At 34.9% G+C, this 16,749-nt stretch overlaps 1 protein-coding gene across 3 annotated transcripts in view; it reads right to left on the bottom strand.

The window, feature by feature from the left end:
- Positions 1 to 16,749, bottom strand: part of LOC134529867 (uncharacterized) — a 71,588-nt gene that overhangs the window by 12,718 nt on the left and 42,121 nt on the right. For all 3 annotated transcript variants that reach the window (XM_063364388.1, XM_063364389.1, XM_063364391.1), the window contains 4 exons: positions 14,145 to 14,300; positions 3,572 to 3,763; positions 1,629 to 1,699; positions 838 to 1,010 (listed from right to left, as the gene is read on the bottom strand). In XM_063364388.1, the coding sequence (XP_063220458.1) occupies positions 838 to 1,010; positions 1,629 to 1,699; positions 3,572 to 3,763; positions 14,145 to 14,300 (592 nt within the window). The remainder of the gene's footprint in view (positions 1 to 837; positions 1,011 to 1,628; positions 1,700 to 3,571; positions 3,764 to 14,144; positions 14,301 to 16,749) is intronic.

Raw genomic sequence — 16,749 nt, 5'->3', positions numbered from 1 at the left:
AAAGTAATTGGGCTCAATTACAATTACTGTGGTGACAATGTAACTAATTACAAGTAAAAATTACTTTACATGGATGTAATCAGTAAAATTACAACTACAATTACTTTCCGCTACCATTTTAAAACTGACTTACGATTTTTTTTACACACTGTTACATTAATATAGGTACATACATATGTATATGTTTTGTTAAAAAAATTATTTTATGTAATGATTAAATTTATTATCTTTAATCAAATGAATAATATTTGAGGACAAACTTGCTTGAATAACATCAAAAGACTTCATACAAGTAGCTACCTGTAATAAAAGTAACACTCTTTAAATTTTGGAATTGACCTTACAAAACAATTACAATCGTGGAAATACAGAATCTAATGTCAGTAAATGTTGTAAAAAAACAGTGTTAATACATATCATTAATAAAATTCATTATCTAGTTTGCTTACCGTGCATACAATCGTAGCACTACAAGCGTAAAATTATAAACTTTACTAATACAAAATTGTATGTTCTTCTTGTTCTTAATTGTATTCATTATACGTTCCGAGGATAAAAGTAATGGCAAGTAAATATAAAGTATTGATTACAATTAATGTTATGTATTCCGATTACAAGTACGAATTACATTTTTAAAATGTAACTCGTTACAAGTATAAATTACTTGAAAAGTAATCGTTACAAGTAATCAGATTACTTGTAATTCGTTACTTAACAACACTGTATATAATATTACCGTTAAGTACTATTTAACTGTAATTACTATGCAAAAATAGCTTGTATTGTATGTGCACACAACTCTTGATATTAACAATTACACCATTTTTAAAAACTCACGATCAATGATGTGATACAAAGGAAGAATCTGTATAATGATACAGTTTTCATCTCCCCAGTAAAGATGACTCTCACGCCACTCTGTTGCTGAGCCAATGCAGAACTGGACACCATCCTGACCACGAATTAAAGTCAGCGTGGGTCCGCGATAACTCAGTACGTGGAATAAAAATCTGAAACAAAAAGATATACAGAGATGGTAAAAATTAGCATTTAAAACTCTCAAATGTAAAATATATATCTTAACATTAAATATTGTTATGTGTGCAGAAAAAATGTCTGGAAAGGATAGACGAATAAACTACCTAGAGTTTTATTTATTACCTAATATGTATTTAAACTTTTAATTAAATTAAAACAATTTAAATATCTGTACAATAATAAATCAATTTTTTATTACGGTCACAATTTACTCCCCCACTGGAGCTCGGCTCAACACACAGCCTCACACTACTCACTTGTCTCTTACTGCACACCTCGTTTTCCACAACTATGGTACTGTGGCCCTTTCCTGGCCGAACACATGTCACATGGCACATGGCACCTGAACCAGAAACAGCGCTGAATGATATTGCCTAGAGTTTATTTACTCCAAGATGGCTACCTTAGGTCCCATCAGGCATTTCTTTCAGCACTTCTGGTACTAGGCTCATCAGGAGTAGTAGCTGCATAGTAACCACTTTCCCATTTAGATAAAACTGTTTGTGTTACTATACACTATGTAAAATATGTTTACTATACAAACCATATACATACATACATACATATACATAACATTTATTTTTACATACCTGTTGGCTGCTAGGCCTTGGTCATTACTGTTGTACAGCATTGTCCAATGAGATGGGCAGACAGAGCCAATCTACAACATAAAGAAATGTATTTTGAAAAACCAAAACAATTTATGCAACTGTAACACTTTGTTGTATTTATAACTGCCTCCAATAGCAGTAACACAAATGTGTTAATTTATATCACAGAACATATGCATTCATACACCCATTTGTTCTGAACATGCAAATAAGATCTCAATAGTTAAATAGTTAATGGTCAAAAATATAATACTAGACACTGTTTTAAATGTTTGCTAATTTTTTTTCATGTTTGCCAGTCAATGCATGTAAATGGCTGGCATGAGTACAGTTAATAAGCATACTGAACACTGCCTTGAAAATCTGTCTGCTTGCTACAATACAACATTCTAACTTTTTCAAGAGGAAGGCCAGGCTGCTCATAAGAATAAAATAAAAATAAACACTAGAAAATGGGTGATGTCAAAACCCAGTGTCTCTCAATCTAACCGAGGCTGCTATGGGCAGTTACATCTCCCTTCGTGCTTTGCACATGCGTTGAGTGAGAAACTAAACCCTTTACAACCAGCGCACATAAGTGACTGAGTGTGTTTCCTTTGTCAGCAGACATGTAAGGCATTTCAATAACTCAGTATTTGTTAAACTTTTCAAGGATCATATTTGTATTGCTATCCACACCACAAGAGTAATTACTAGGGATGGTCAGACGAAAACTTGAACCGAGTCGAGCGAGTAGCTAAAGCTCGACTCGACTCCAAAGTTTCATTATTGTATAACCTACAATTTAAAAGTAATTTATTGTTGAAATTAGGATACTTGGGTTAGTTTTGTATTTTGCATAAACTTTGGAACCCTTTATTTTCCAACTATTGGTTGTTAAAATAATATTTCATGTCTGTCGAGATGACTGCCTACGTAACAGAGATATAGTTTGGAAAATTTTTATAGTAATTACTAAAAAAAAAAAGTAGGAGGGGCAGATAAATATGTGTCACTTTTATTAAAATTACCTAGGCTGTTTTAATAACCACTTAAAATTTAAATTCAGGGTCACTCATTTTCCATTGCTAAGTAAAGTGATTCAGTACTCAACAGAAATGCTTTCTGTTAGAGAAAAAAAGTTTCATAAAATTATAACAACTGTTGAATAAGTGCAAAATTTTTTAAATTTAATTATTTTAATTTAAAAGTTTACTAATTTGAACCTATTTTATGTTCAACAGCTGTTTTTACATGTGCAGGAATAGGCCAATGGTTTTATGCTTATTCAGAATTAAAGAAAGTGTGTTAGGTCACTAAGTATCTACACTTTTTAATTTGTCAAATAATAATAATGAAAATATTTTTAAATCAAACATGATTATTTCTTGCATCATTAATATTTTGCCTATACATTGCTCATTGCTTTGAAATAATACAAAAGTTAGTACCAGATGAGTACATAAGGATTTTACGTTTGTTTCCAATGCTGAACACCAATAATAATTTTAGTTCCTGCGGAGAAAATTATGTAAACATAAAAATTCTTTTATTAATTATTTATCAAACTTAGTATGAAACATTTTCGTTGCATTTGAACTAACAATATTATTATAATTTAACAAAGCTGGTTTTAAAATGTACAAAATTTTATGTTAGTATATTCAGGGGAAAAAAATGAGTATCAGTATACTTGCCAGTAAATGGCTGCATAAATTATTTTCTTATAATACATACATCATACAGTTTCTTTGATTTTTTTATCAGCCCAAATACTGTAACCATTAACTTATACAAAGAAAAAAATAATAATTTCTCTTTAAACTGTAGTTCTGAACTGCGTAAAATTCCAAAGTTCAAAAAACTTATGGCCGCAAATATTGTGAATAAATGTTTTGCACGTTCATATCACTATTATATCACAAATACTAAATGTTACAAACCAGCTTGGAGATGAAGTAACTGGCCGACATGCTGATGGCTGAGGTAGTTGGAGTGTGATGCTCTGACGGACGAGTGAATACTTCTGGTAATGATGTGGATAGCAACCATACTTCTGACAATGGCAACATAACATTTTCATCATGTTCAAATTTCAACTCTCTATCCAAAACGGGAGTGGTAAGTTCAAGACCCTGTAAAAAATACAAATAACACATGTAATGTGACTTAGATATAGAACATGGGAACACCTCAAAATAGAAGGATTATTGATAACTTTAACACAAAAGAAAAATGCTTTTGTAGTATACAACTACAATCAACAGTTGCATGTGTGTAAGACCTGAGGCTGCAAATTATGTTCAGTCCTGGGAACGTATTAAGGGCATGATTTTTCTGAAAGACACATGAAAATACATCCACAGAAATATGTGATGTTTTAATAAACAATCAGTCATCAAAAAATGTCCAGGAGATACAGTGAATTCTTGGTATGTTAAATTATGTCAGACCTTCCCTAAAAAAACATGTTGGATGCAGAACGACCCTTGCAAGAGTTACAGAATGCAACGAATGGCAATTCCTTCCACAACCTAAAAACTATGATAGCCATGCAACTTTGATCCTTCACATTCAATTACAGGATAATGTGATGCATCACAATCAGGGTCAGGGACATGTTTGCTCCAAGAAAGGTATCACATAAAATGACAGCGAGTGCTATTGGGCACACATTCAAAAGGAAATGCTAGCAACAGTTTTTAAGGTTACTAAATTTCGTGAATGGATGGTTGGATACCACATACAGGTTCTTACTGATCACAAACCATTAATTCCTCTCATGACCAAACCAACTGGAATGATCGGTTCAACATCTCAAGTTGTTACGACATGACTTGACTGTAGCGTACTTACCTGGGAAATACATACACATAAGGGATCTGTTGTCTAGGTTGTATATAAAAGATTATGTATCCGAGGATCCTAAAATGTTAAACACGGTACACTCAGTACCTAAACATTTGGCTATCACACCAGGGAGACAAGCGCAGTTTGGAAGAGAAATGGAGCAAGATTCAGAATTAATTTACATAAAAAAATACAGTGGTCACTCGGTAATCCGGCAGATATCAGACCAGAGCACTGCCAGATCACTGGGAATCACTAATAATGACACATTTAAACTGGTGAAGCTATCTTTTATTGTATACACGTGTATATGTAATATGTATTATACACTACATTTGTACAAACAGGCAATTTAAGTGTTAACATGAAATAAAACTACAATTAAAAAATTCAACTTACAATACAGTACTACCGTAGTTTTGTATCAATAGTCTACATTATTCCATTGTACTGGATGGCATAAAACATTTTCTATTTTCGTCTGCTTTTTCACTTTAAATGACATTTTGAACACTAGTTCTTGAAGTCGCTTCAATACTAGAATGTCACTCGCGAGACACCATTTTTCTTGTGCCCAGATAAAAGATGCAGCGCAGGAATCAATGGCTGCGTCGTGAGGTATTGTTTGCCTTCTCGCACTTGCCTCTTCATCCTCTTCTATTGTGGTCACAGCCTCTGTGATGACATCGTCTATTTTCCCCTTCGTCACCAGGCAGCCACTCGGTTGTCAAAACATCATCAGCTGTATCCACCAGATGTTTATTGATTAAGTCACTTTTATTGAAATCAAGAATGACTGTGTTGTTTGGCTATTTCTTGTATCGCTCTGACAATTCCACGTTAGGTCACAAATTTCCCCACGAACAAACAATAACGTTTTCATTAAGGTTCACCCAAGTTTGCAAGTGAGTACACTACATCTTTCAGGTTAATTTATTTTTAATGATTTAATCACACTATCGTCCTAGACAAAACCGTGTACATAAAGTTCTTTAGTACTGCATTTTAATTTCTTGGATTACATTTTGCTCCGTAGGTTGCAAGATGGGCATTACAATTAGGAGGTAGAAAGATAACAGGGATAAAACTATCTTTAAGTTCAAATCCTCTTCATGAGGGTGCCCAGGCCAACTGTCCAAAATAACCAATGCTTTTTGTGGAAGGTTCCGATTTTTAAGAAATTGTTTTACTGACGGTACAACCAGTTCACCAAACCATTCTAAGAACAATGACTTAAGTCATCCATGCCTTGCTTTGGTTTTTGTAATGAACAGATTTTTATAATCACCACTATAACTGAATTCAGAATAAAGAAATTTAAAAAATCCTACAGGACACTTTGTGTATGTTTTTCATACACAGTTTTTTACCTCCTGTTACAGCAGATTCAAGATACAATTTTTTCTTAAAAAAAAAAAAAAACCTTTCCCTTTTACACTTCCTTTGGCTGGATATTGTTCCAGAGCTTTTCTGTGATTACATACACAATATCATACTTCCACGTGTTTCGTCTCAGGTATAAGATGATGTATTGACACAAACTTTTCTCCTTTTCACACACTTAGTGCTAAAATTTAAATATATATCTATATATAAATAAGAAAACACATAACATAGTTTTGCTACCTGCTATTCCCTTTAATTAAATTGGGTAATGTGAATTTTCTTTATAAAATCAGACCTACACAACTTTTACCACCCTTATCTGGATAGTAGCGGTAAGGAGTTAGTAGTTTTTAATACAATCCCAATTTTTTTTAAACTCAAAAATGGCAATTAAAAAAGTTAAAATAAATAAAAAAACACAATTTTTTTTTTTACTGTTTTTACCTCCTGCTTGTTTTGCTTCAATGGAAAAAATCACAGTACCCAATTCTGTATATATGTCTTCCTACTCTAGTAGATTCTAAGATGTGATTGTTTTCTTCATAAAACTGAACTTAACCTTGTTATACCACTTAGGCCCTTTCTACAACGGCACGTAAACAGAGACGGATCTCCTGAACATTTCACTGTCGCGTCTGATGCTTCCACAATGCACAGAAACGTAACAAATAGTAACCAATGAGATTGCACTCCAAAATTTTGAAATATTAATTTAATTATATGTATATATATTGCTTTGAAATCATAGCACGGGCAGAATTTACATACATAATAAAAATAAAGGACAATGTAATAATACAATCCAAGATATTCTTGTAAATGAAACAATATTTTAACGTATTTAGAAACCAAACAAACATGGCTACCACGGCAGCCAAGTACTTGGCTTCTATTGGTTGCACGGAGCCACATAAACGGAAGAGCTCGGCATTGCCAAGCTAATCCGTACGGGTCCGTCTCAGTCTGCGTGCTGTTGTAGAAACTGTTTCGTGCGATCCGTCTCTGTTTATGTGATCTGTCTCCATTTCCGTGTTATTGTAGAACTGGTCTTAGGTGTATATTTTAGAAAAATGTTAAAAATGAGTTGGTAGTTTTTTAAGGTTTGATATTAATTTATACACAATAGTTTAATTTCTGCTTAACACTAAAAGCACCAAATCTGTCATGTCATTTTTAAAAAAATTATGATTCTTCCCGGTTTTTATTAAAGTGTTTGAAAATTTTCTTTCCTTTGCTTCTCTGCACTTGCAAAAAATTTTTGGTATCCAATATTATTTATTTTCTAAAAAATGGATGTCTATACCTAAACGATCCAAACTGGTCAGTTAGACATCAACATCTTTTATGGCTATTTTTGTCTGTTCAACAAAATATCTATTATTTTGATAGCACCACCACTTACTAAAAGTTCTTTATATTTGTTTACAGTTATTCTTTGCTCTGGTTAAACATTTTTTTTTATTGTTTATTGACACCAAGCATTTCTTTTTTGTATGATATGATAGTGCTTTTTTCCAATCTGTGTTCATTTGTTGGGTAACGATAACTGAGTTAAAAATCCAACAATAAAGCGATGCTGTGGTCTAACTCCTGAATAAATTACTAAGTTGCTTTAAGAGTTGTCAGTAAATAATGATTCTGATATTGACAATGTGGATGGTACACCTTCTGTGACTGATGATGATTACGTATCTGCTACATTTAGAAGTGACGTTGACACTTAGATGAAAACAGCATAAATTAACTACACAGGGTGGGGGGAGTAATCACAAAACCAGTCACATGTGTCCAGCCCGATGAACTTTGCTGTTGTCATGTTGACAAATCTGGGTCGATAGCCTACTCATCGTGCAGATGTTGACTGAAAGGCAACACCTGGTCATCCAGAATGTTTAAATAAACCAGCTGGTTCATGTTAGTGGTCCCCCGCAATCCATGAACCTGACCTTGAGCACATCCAGGATGGAATACTTCATGCCCTCGACGATGTGCATCGTTGGAACACGTGATTCATCAGACCACATTACGTTCTGCCAGTCAGCTACTGTCCAGGTTCCATGATGCCTAGCCTAGCTTCATGTGCCTGCGTGAGCAATTGCCTCTTGCGAGGTGACCAACTCCCGTCGCAATGTTGGCGTCTCCGGTCCCTCTCGGTCAGGATCTTTGAAGTATTGTTTCGTGGCCACGTGTAGTACACCACTGCTTGTAGACACGTTGAACAGTCCGCTGCAACTTCACGCACCGTATGGCCATGGGCACGGTAAACACGGTTGCCCCCTTTTGCCACTCTGTCACATCCTTACACCGTCCACTTGAAACATCAATGTCTCACTGATCGCTACTGCCTTATGCTCACGTAGAGGCAGCGCATGTGCGGGACTTGTTCGCTACGCCATCTGTACAGGCTTACCGATCCATCTGTGCCCGCGCACTAGGGTGACTGATTTTTTTGTCTGGAGAGCTTATAACCATGCATATGTTTTTAATTTTTTATTATAGTGGCATTTATTTAATCTATTTTATAAATGTTGCAGCCTTAGAGGGGCTACCAACAAAATAAACATGTGATTAATTAAATAATTAAATAAATTAATAAATTTGAATAAAACCCAGCTAGATGGGTCACGGCAGAAAGTAAAACATGTTGTGAAATTTAGCGAACAAGGGATAGAAACGTAAAGCACAACCATATTTACGAAAATAATCCATACAATTTATTGCTTAGAATAAATATGAAATTGCATTAACCTTTCACATTTAAGGGTACAAGTCATTGTATTCGAGACTATTATTCGACACATAGTCATGACAAAATATACGCATATTATTGCAATAAATATAAAAGTACATATATAATCCCGCTCGTGAAAACAATATCATACCATTAGCAACGTATCCAAATATATAACAAGAGTGTAACGCCGTACGAGATACCTACATTACGTTACAAAACAAGCCTAAATTAACAAACTAACACATAGAGACACAACAATTTATTACACAGAAACCGAGTAGGTCAAGCTAACTGCTCCTCGCGAGGAGATTCAAACAGGGTGCTCGTGCTTATGGTCTGTCCGATCGAAAGGCCATAGCCAGGTAATAAAATAGAGCAATTATTTACGGCCAACAGCAATGAATAAAAAGTAGGTTCTTGTACAAGCACGGCCAGTCAAGGTATCGTCACAGGAAGCGGTGAAGGGGAAGAAAGGAAGGGGAAGGTGGAGGCAGAGTGATAAGGGGAGGGGAGGGGAGCAGCGGCACGCAGTTTCAAGTGGCATCCACTTCAATGTGAACTATATATATATATATTTATTTGTTTTGAAATGCAGCAGTTTACTTTCACCTTTCATCTACACTTGTGTAACAAAATGTAATATCTGACCACACTATTCTAAATAAAGAAGAAAATTATATAAGTCACTGTGATGTGTTCAGACAGCTACTGATATGCTCCTCAAGTGAGAGGCATCAGGGTTCACAGCAGGGCCAACAACAATGTCATCCCACAAGTGGAAAACCAAGCTGATGGAGAAACCAGTCGATTGCAGCAAGAACAGGGTGACATTGCACGTCAGGGAAGATATTGTGGTATTGGTGGTGGTAGTCGAAACTACAGCCATTGCAGCTGGCAATATATTGTTAGGAAAAGACGGACAGACATTGTGGCCTGCAATTACTATTGAAGTAAATAAATCAGGCTGAATGACAGTGTAATGTGTCAGATGAGCATGTCGCAAGGCATGGCTACTTTTTGTAGACGAAGAAAAGCCTGCCATCAAGGTAAAGGAAACTGGGCTACGTCCTCAGAAGAAATTGATGCTTTCACTGCTCTTCTGTATGCACGAGGTGCATTTGGATGTGGAAAGTTCGACTATGACAAACTTTGTAGCCCAGTCTTTTTTCTTCACTATGGGACGGAATAGGTTTCGCACAATGAAACACCTGCAATTTGATGTGCGAGCCAGCAAGATCTGAATAGCTGAAAACAGATATATTCTCTTTGATTTCACAAACCTGGTAAATTGCTTGCTATAAGCCGGGTTCAAACCTAGCCATTGGTGAGCAGCTGTTCCAGACCAAGGCAAGGTGTAAGTTTATTTAATAAATGCCAAACAAACCGGACAAGTTTGGAATAAAATGCTAGGTGTTGGCAGATGTGGATTCAAAGTACTTTTGCAATGAATTTCCTTATCTTGGTGAAGATGAACGCTGATGAGAGTATTTCTGAAAATGTGGTGATGCATTTAGTGAGCCCATACGAAGATACTGAACAAAATGTGACAAAGACATCTTCTTCACATCCCTGCATCTTGCCAAGAAACCACAAGATAAGAATAACAGTCCTCAGGGCACTATGAATAGAGTGCAGAGAGAAGTTTCTGTACAAGTCACTACATCAAAAGCTGAGGTCTACATTACCACAGCACTTACACATGAAGTACAATGACCGTTCATCAAGGAAAAAGAAACAAGAATATTCAGATACTCAGTAATGTACATACTGAGATTGAAATTGCTATCACTCCAAAGAAAATTCCAGAATCTGAACATTTCTATAACTGCACTAAATATGGCGTTGACATAATTCACATGATGGCAAGAGAAAAACACTGTAAGAGCTGGATTCCGCAAACGGCCCTTACAACTATTTTACAATAATTTGGATTTGGCAACCATTGATGCTTGTGTGATTTACAGAGAAACCACAGGAAGATCTATGAGCCATTACAAATTCATTTTGAAACTGGCCGACGAACAGTGTGATCAGTATGTACAGACTAGGAACAGCAAACAACCACATTCTGTTCTGACTCAGGAGCAACAAACATGCAAACCCGTGCCAGATTTCAAGATGCAACAGAAGCTAAACTTGTGACATGTGTGCCGTGTCACAAGTATACACGTGGCAAATGTGCGGCAAGAGTAGACAGACCAATCATGTGTGTTCTGGGCAAAGGTGTATCAAGACACAGTCCCAATGATTTTTTATATTTACAAATGATTTTTTAACAATACTGACACATCATGAACAATTTGTTAGTACCTGAAATTCTGAGTAAAACATTTAGACAAATGAGATAAGTAAGATGATAAAAAGTACTTACCTTTTTAGTGTGCATACATCAGTTGCTGAAATAAATAAATTTCAGTTTATACAGTACTTGGATTTGTAAAAATACATTGAAAGACTTTTAAAGTACAGTAGAACCCTGTTATAATGTTTTTCAAGGGAGCACAAGAAAAAAACATTATAAGCAGGAAAACGTTATAAGCAGGAAATCTAAATTTAGCACTTAACAATGTTCGAGCTTTGTACCAATGGACTCACCAAGCTATGTAAACAACTTTAATGTTAAAAACAAAGTTAGTAGGTATACTTGATACATGAATTTTCTGAAACAAGCCAACAATTTTTCAACTTCGTCTTGTTCCCTGATTAAATTTTGTTTGTCTTTAAAGATACACTGCCACAATTTTTTGTAAAATTGTCTCACGATTCATGATGACAACATTAAGAGTGAGAACGTATACTCCTTCGCCACCTGAAAATGTTTAATTTTGGGATTCCTATGTATGAGTGAAAAAAAAAAAATTATTTGTAAGCAATAGAAAACACTTTTAGTTATGCCCTCGCTCAATGGTTGGCAACTTAAATATCGTAGGACTATGTAGGTGCATCTGAATAACTACTGGAATGGCAAGGAAGAGAAGAGTTGACTAATGGTGCCAACTGACACGTAACTATGAACATTGTTTACCTTCAGTATATTGCATAAAATTGTATTTTAACAAACTTCATGTATTGTATGGCAGTGATTGTAAACATAAACATACATAAAGGAAACTTTTTATCGTAAGTGTTGGAATAATTTGGTTTTAAAACATTTTTCCCCCCATTTATTGAATGTTAGAAAGCAAACATTACAAGCAGGAAATTACACTATTTATGAACGTTATATGCAGGAAATAAATACATTGTCCTTATGGGGGAAATATTGGGACTTTAAAAATATGACATTATAAGCAGGAAAACATTATATGCAGGAACATTATAACAGGGTTCTACTGTATAATGATTATATATGATATCAAATTTATTACTTTATTTTGAGTAAAAATTTTTTTAACCTACAATTAGAGTTGTTTTGATTTAGATTTACTGTTCAAAAAACTTCAAATTGTATGCACAAAATTATTTTGCACAGAAAAAAACTCAATATTTAGAGACATTTAACTGTCAACAGGTAGGTCAAAATAACCACAGCTGGCGCTTAAGGGTAGAAGGAAATTATGGCTCTTCTGGGGTTAACTAGCTTAGGAGCTATGGTTATTCATCATAAAACCTAATGCAACCCCTTTAGAAGCTTTTAGGGGACGAATTTTGTAATTATATAAAGCCTTGTTTTTAGGTTGACCACAGATTTGAAACACAAAACCATTTTATTGAAATTTGTTGAGTGTTTTCGCTGGATTAAAAAGACGTGAACCAAATCATAAAAACTATTTATAAAATCTTTTAAAAAAATATAGACATTTCTTATTTTATTTTTCCAAATTCCATGCGATGTACAAACTTTTCACCTCGAACCATTAATAAATATGTTTTATGCTTATATTTTAATAGACATAAAGCTTTGGCTGTATGGGAGAAAGTACATGTTTATAACTTTGATTTGGTGTACAAAAATGCTAGTGCCATAACTTTACCACAATTTAGAGACAAAATAATAAAGAAATATATAAGGGATTCTATACAGTTGTATAAAAAAATAAGTTATTTTTTGTTTGAGAGAAACTACTGATCTACCAATGTCATATTATTTTATATGAAAAGTTCTTCAATATTTACATCTAATAATACAGTCAACTTCAATTTATAAACAAACAAATTTGTAACCTACCTACTTGTTACTGCACTTTCATGATTTCAGAACAAAAAATTTTGGTTTGCATCATTCATAGTAGTCATTTGCATGAGTGCTGATCAGGGCTCATTAGCAAGCCCACCATAATTAAAATTGTTCATATCTGTTGGAAAGCATTGTTTGCAGGTATGCGTGAAAGGCGGTTCAACCTATCAGGTGCCAAATCACCATTGATAAGTGGCAAGCACTGCAGACCACCAGCACATTTTGCTAGACAGAACATTTACCATTTCAGGAACTCTAAACAATCAACACTACTACTGATTAAGGAAACTTTACATTAAAATGTACTGTTATAACTGAGAAATCAAATATTTACACAACATACAGATAAATTAAAAAGAGGGTGCAAGTATTCATGTATGCACACTAGAAGTTATACTTCTTTGCCATGATTAAATACAACATATAGTTGACATCAAAAGGAAGAGATGGTGCAGCATTCGTCATAATGAAGAAAACCAACAAAGTTGTTAGTACGATTGATAACAAGTATGTTGTAACCTAATTTTCTTGGCTAAAAAATAATAATAAAAAAACCTAAGGAAAACCAAAGTACAGAAACTCAGTTCACTGGTTTTTGCATGGAAAAAAAAAAAAAAAGGTAATGTAAGTTACAGCATTAATTGAATATTTTATATATTCAAATGTTTTTTTATTTTGTTTGTTACATTACTTTTTTTTCTTTTTTTCTTCATTTATTTAATTTCAACCACGTTACTTTGTATATTTTGCATCTGAACACAATGGTGCAAAAAGAAAATCACATTGCATATTAAAATTTCACCGCAAATGAACTTGGAGAAGTTTAACTTCAAAAATGTACATAGTTACCACCAAATCAGGATCTTGTATGTTAAGTTCATCTATGTTCTCCAGAACTAACATGTATTTTGAAATGTTGGGAGGCAATGAACATGTCGTGCACTTCTGCAGAAATATATCAAATTCACTGTTTTCAGAACAGGTACATAAATATTTATGTCAGCATGTGCTGCAGAAAATTTTACATTTTAAATAATTTGGTAAATTATAAATAAGTTTTTTTTTTTTTTTTGTAATTTTAGGCAAAATGACTTCAGGTAGAACAGCACTAGGCAAAATGACTGTAGGAAAAATGACAGTGTGAGAAGTAATTGAGGCAAAATGACTTTTAGCACAGATTTTGTTTAGTCAAACAAAATTTCTTGATTATAAGTAGAGGTGCTGGAATTTTAAGCAAAGTGACTTTGGACACATCAACTCAAAGCAAAATGACTGTTAATATGAGCACGAAAATCTTTAAGGCAAAATGATTTGAGGCAAAATGAGGCTTATAGCACACAACATTAAATACAAATGTAATATACTTTACCGATGATGAATTTTCCTGCTCTGCTTTCCCAATGAGGTGATACGCTGTGGTCAGAGTATGCACTACGTATCGATGCAAACCCAACAGCAGACGAGAGCAGTTGGCTTGCACCCAATGAGCCAAGAAAGAAACCGACACAGTTTCTTTTCGATGGAACTGAAAAATTCATACACAAATAATAAGTAACATTTTATATGCTTGAGTTTACATGGTAATACCAATTAGATGCAACACAAATATCTAAAAAAAAAAAACAAAAAAAAAACATGATAAATACATACTGAAATAAATACAAATAAACAAAATACTTAATTTTTCAATTAGATGATGGCTTTCTTAAAAAATATCACCACTTAGTTAGGAACATTATATTTCTTTGTACAATCTGGAAATATTGCAGGAGGTATATTTACTACTAGCTGCCCGACCCGGCTTCGCACGGCTATACTAATGGAAAAAAATTAAGCCACATCTCCCATTTACAGTAATGGTAAATTAAAAATAATTCAGTGAAAATTTATTACAATGCTGTATAATGTACCGGAGAGAAAATGAATAGCACCGATGGTTTCCCGACTCGTGCACGCAACGTACAACTGATGTACCCGTACTTCCCTACGGCAGTCTACAGGCAGATCACTCTTGCGCCGCTCATTATACATGCCCCTCCTTGTGGGTACGCCACTGCCGCGTGATGCCCGTTGCCATGGAGACGCACAAGGCATGAACAATGCAAAATCCTGTTCTCATGCAGACAACGTACCCACTGTTGCCTGCTTTTAACCACCCATGGGATATAATTTTCGGAAAATGTCATCCTGCGTAACATAAGGAACATTACTGTGAAGTTTCAAGTCTGTAAAATATATATACTTGAAAAAAAAAGGCAATAAAAAAACAAATTAAACACAGGGAGAGGAAAAGAAACAATAGTTTAGGTTTGCGATTTAAAGTGATAAAAAGTATTTAAATACTAATTGAACTCTTATGAGGGTACTGATTGCTTCGTTGTTAATATCACACGGGTGTTTTTTACTTGTATGGGAAAATTAAGAATGATAAGGCATCTAGTGCGTGGCAACAATGTTAATAGGTAATAGGAAATAAACTTCTAGCGCCTGCGGCATTGTCAACACACACTTCGTACGTGTACTGCATGTTGTATCTAGCCCCCTCCAACGCATTTGATTCTAAATTGGACTTTTAGTAACGATCCCTAATGTTATTGATAATATAATATAGCCTATAGCCTTCCTCGATAAATGTACTATCCAACACTGAAAGAATTTTTCAAACCGGCCCAGTGAATCCTGAGATTAGCGCGTTCAAACAAACAAACAAACTCTTCAGCTTTATAATATTATTAGTATAGATTTACTGATTGAAGAGATAATAAATAGTAACTTCTTCATTAAAAAATGAATGTACTTTCGCCAAAAACAAACACAGCAAATGTGTGAGCTAATTTTGCATTAATTGCTTACAAAAAATACAAGGTTTTTCTATTACATATTGTACCGGAAATTAGGTATTTCGGCATGTTTTTTTTAATTTTATCATAATTTTAAAATTATTTTTGGAAATTAATTTATTTTCCATGTAGATTGGTTTCATAAAGGTGTAGTTTTTTTTAAGTCAACTGTACCGCTACTCGCCCCTGATCGACCTTAGTGCGTGCAAACTCCGACAGAGGGAAGTCTTTTACGATAGTTCACTTCGGGCCGGACGACGAGAGTTGCCGAAGGTTTCCGACGCCCCTCCACCCTCTAGGACGAAGTCCTTGTTTAATTAGCGACGCGGCGCGGATGTGAGGGGACTCTTGCTCTGCACTCTGGAACGACCGCGTCGGTAGTCCGCTGATCGCGTTTCGGGCTCCGTCCAGTAAAATAAAAACTGACGCCGAGCAACAGTACTAAGATGTAGTCTGATCAGAAAAGGGATGTTTCCCTATTTACCTTTTGGTTTTTTATTTTAGTCATCTCAGCATAGCCTCTACGTAGTAATCCAAGTTTCTCCGCGAACCAAATTTCTTGTCTGGCGCCGCATATTTTTTCTTTTAACTGCGACGTCAGCCGCGCATCGCCCTCCATCTTCCTACCAGGCAACATGGCTGTGCCTAACAACTACTACCCTGTTTTGGTAAGTTCTCTCTTTGGTACTTGGAACTTTGTCTCTCTTGCGGTCGTTTTCTGACCCGACCTTGTTATGTCTGTGGTGCAGATCTAATTTTTTTTTTGGTTTGGTCTGTCCACAGACAGGGTCCTAGAAACCCCACCCCCCACCCCAAAGAGAAAGCAACCATCATGGGGAACTAAGCAAGCCCGGCGACCTCCAATTTTGAATTGGTGGTTTCGCCAGTGGAAGCTCTCATCCCCGGCCTTTTCGCCATCAGCTACCAACCGCCAGAAAATCTTCAGTTCGTGAGAGCGAGTGCCAGTGAAAGTTTCTTTTGTTAATTTCCAAATGTAATTTCAGATATCAGATTCGAACCAGTTTAACAGTTTAGGTCTCTTCAGCCATCTCGAAATTGTATATGTGAAATGGTTATAATTAACCAATGATAAGCTAATATGGTGATTAAAGATTATTGTAAAATGTTAAAACT

The sequence above is a fragment of the Bacillus rossius genome, chromosome 2 (genome assembly GCF_032445375.1).
Source record: "Bacillus rossius redtenbacheri isolate Brsri chromosome 2, Brsri_v3, whole genome shotgun sequence".
NCBI lineage: Eukaryota > Metazoa > Arthropoda > Insecta > Phasmatodea > Bacillidae > Bacillus > Bacillus rossius.
The sequence above is the reverse complement of the archived record's forward strand: the minus strand, read 5'-3'. Positions and strand labels throughout refer to the sequence as shown.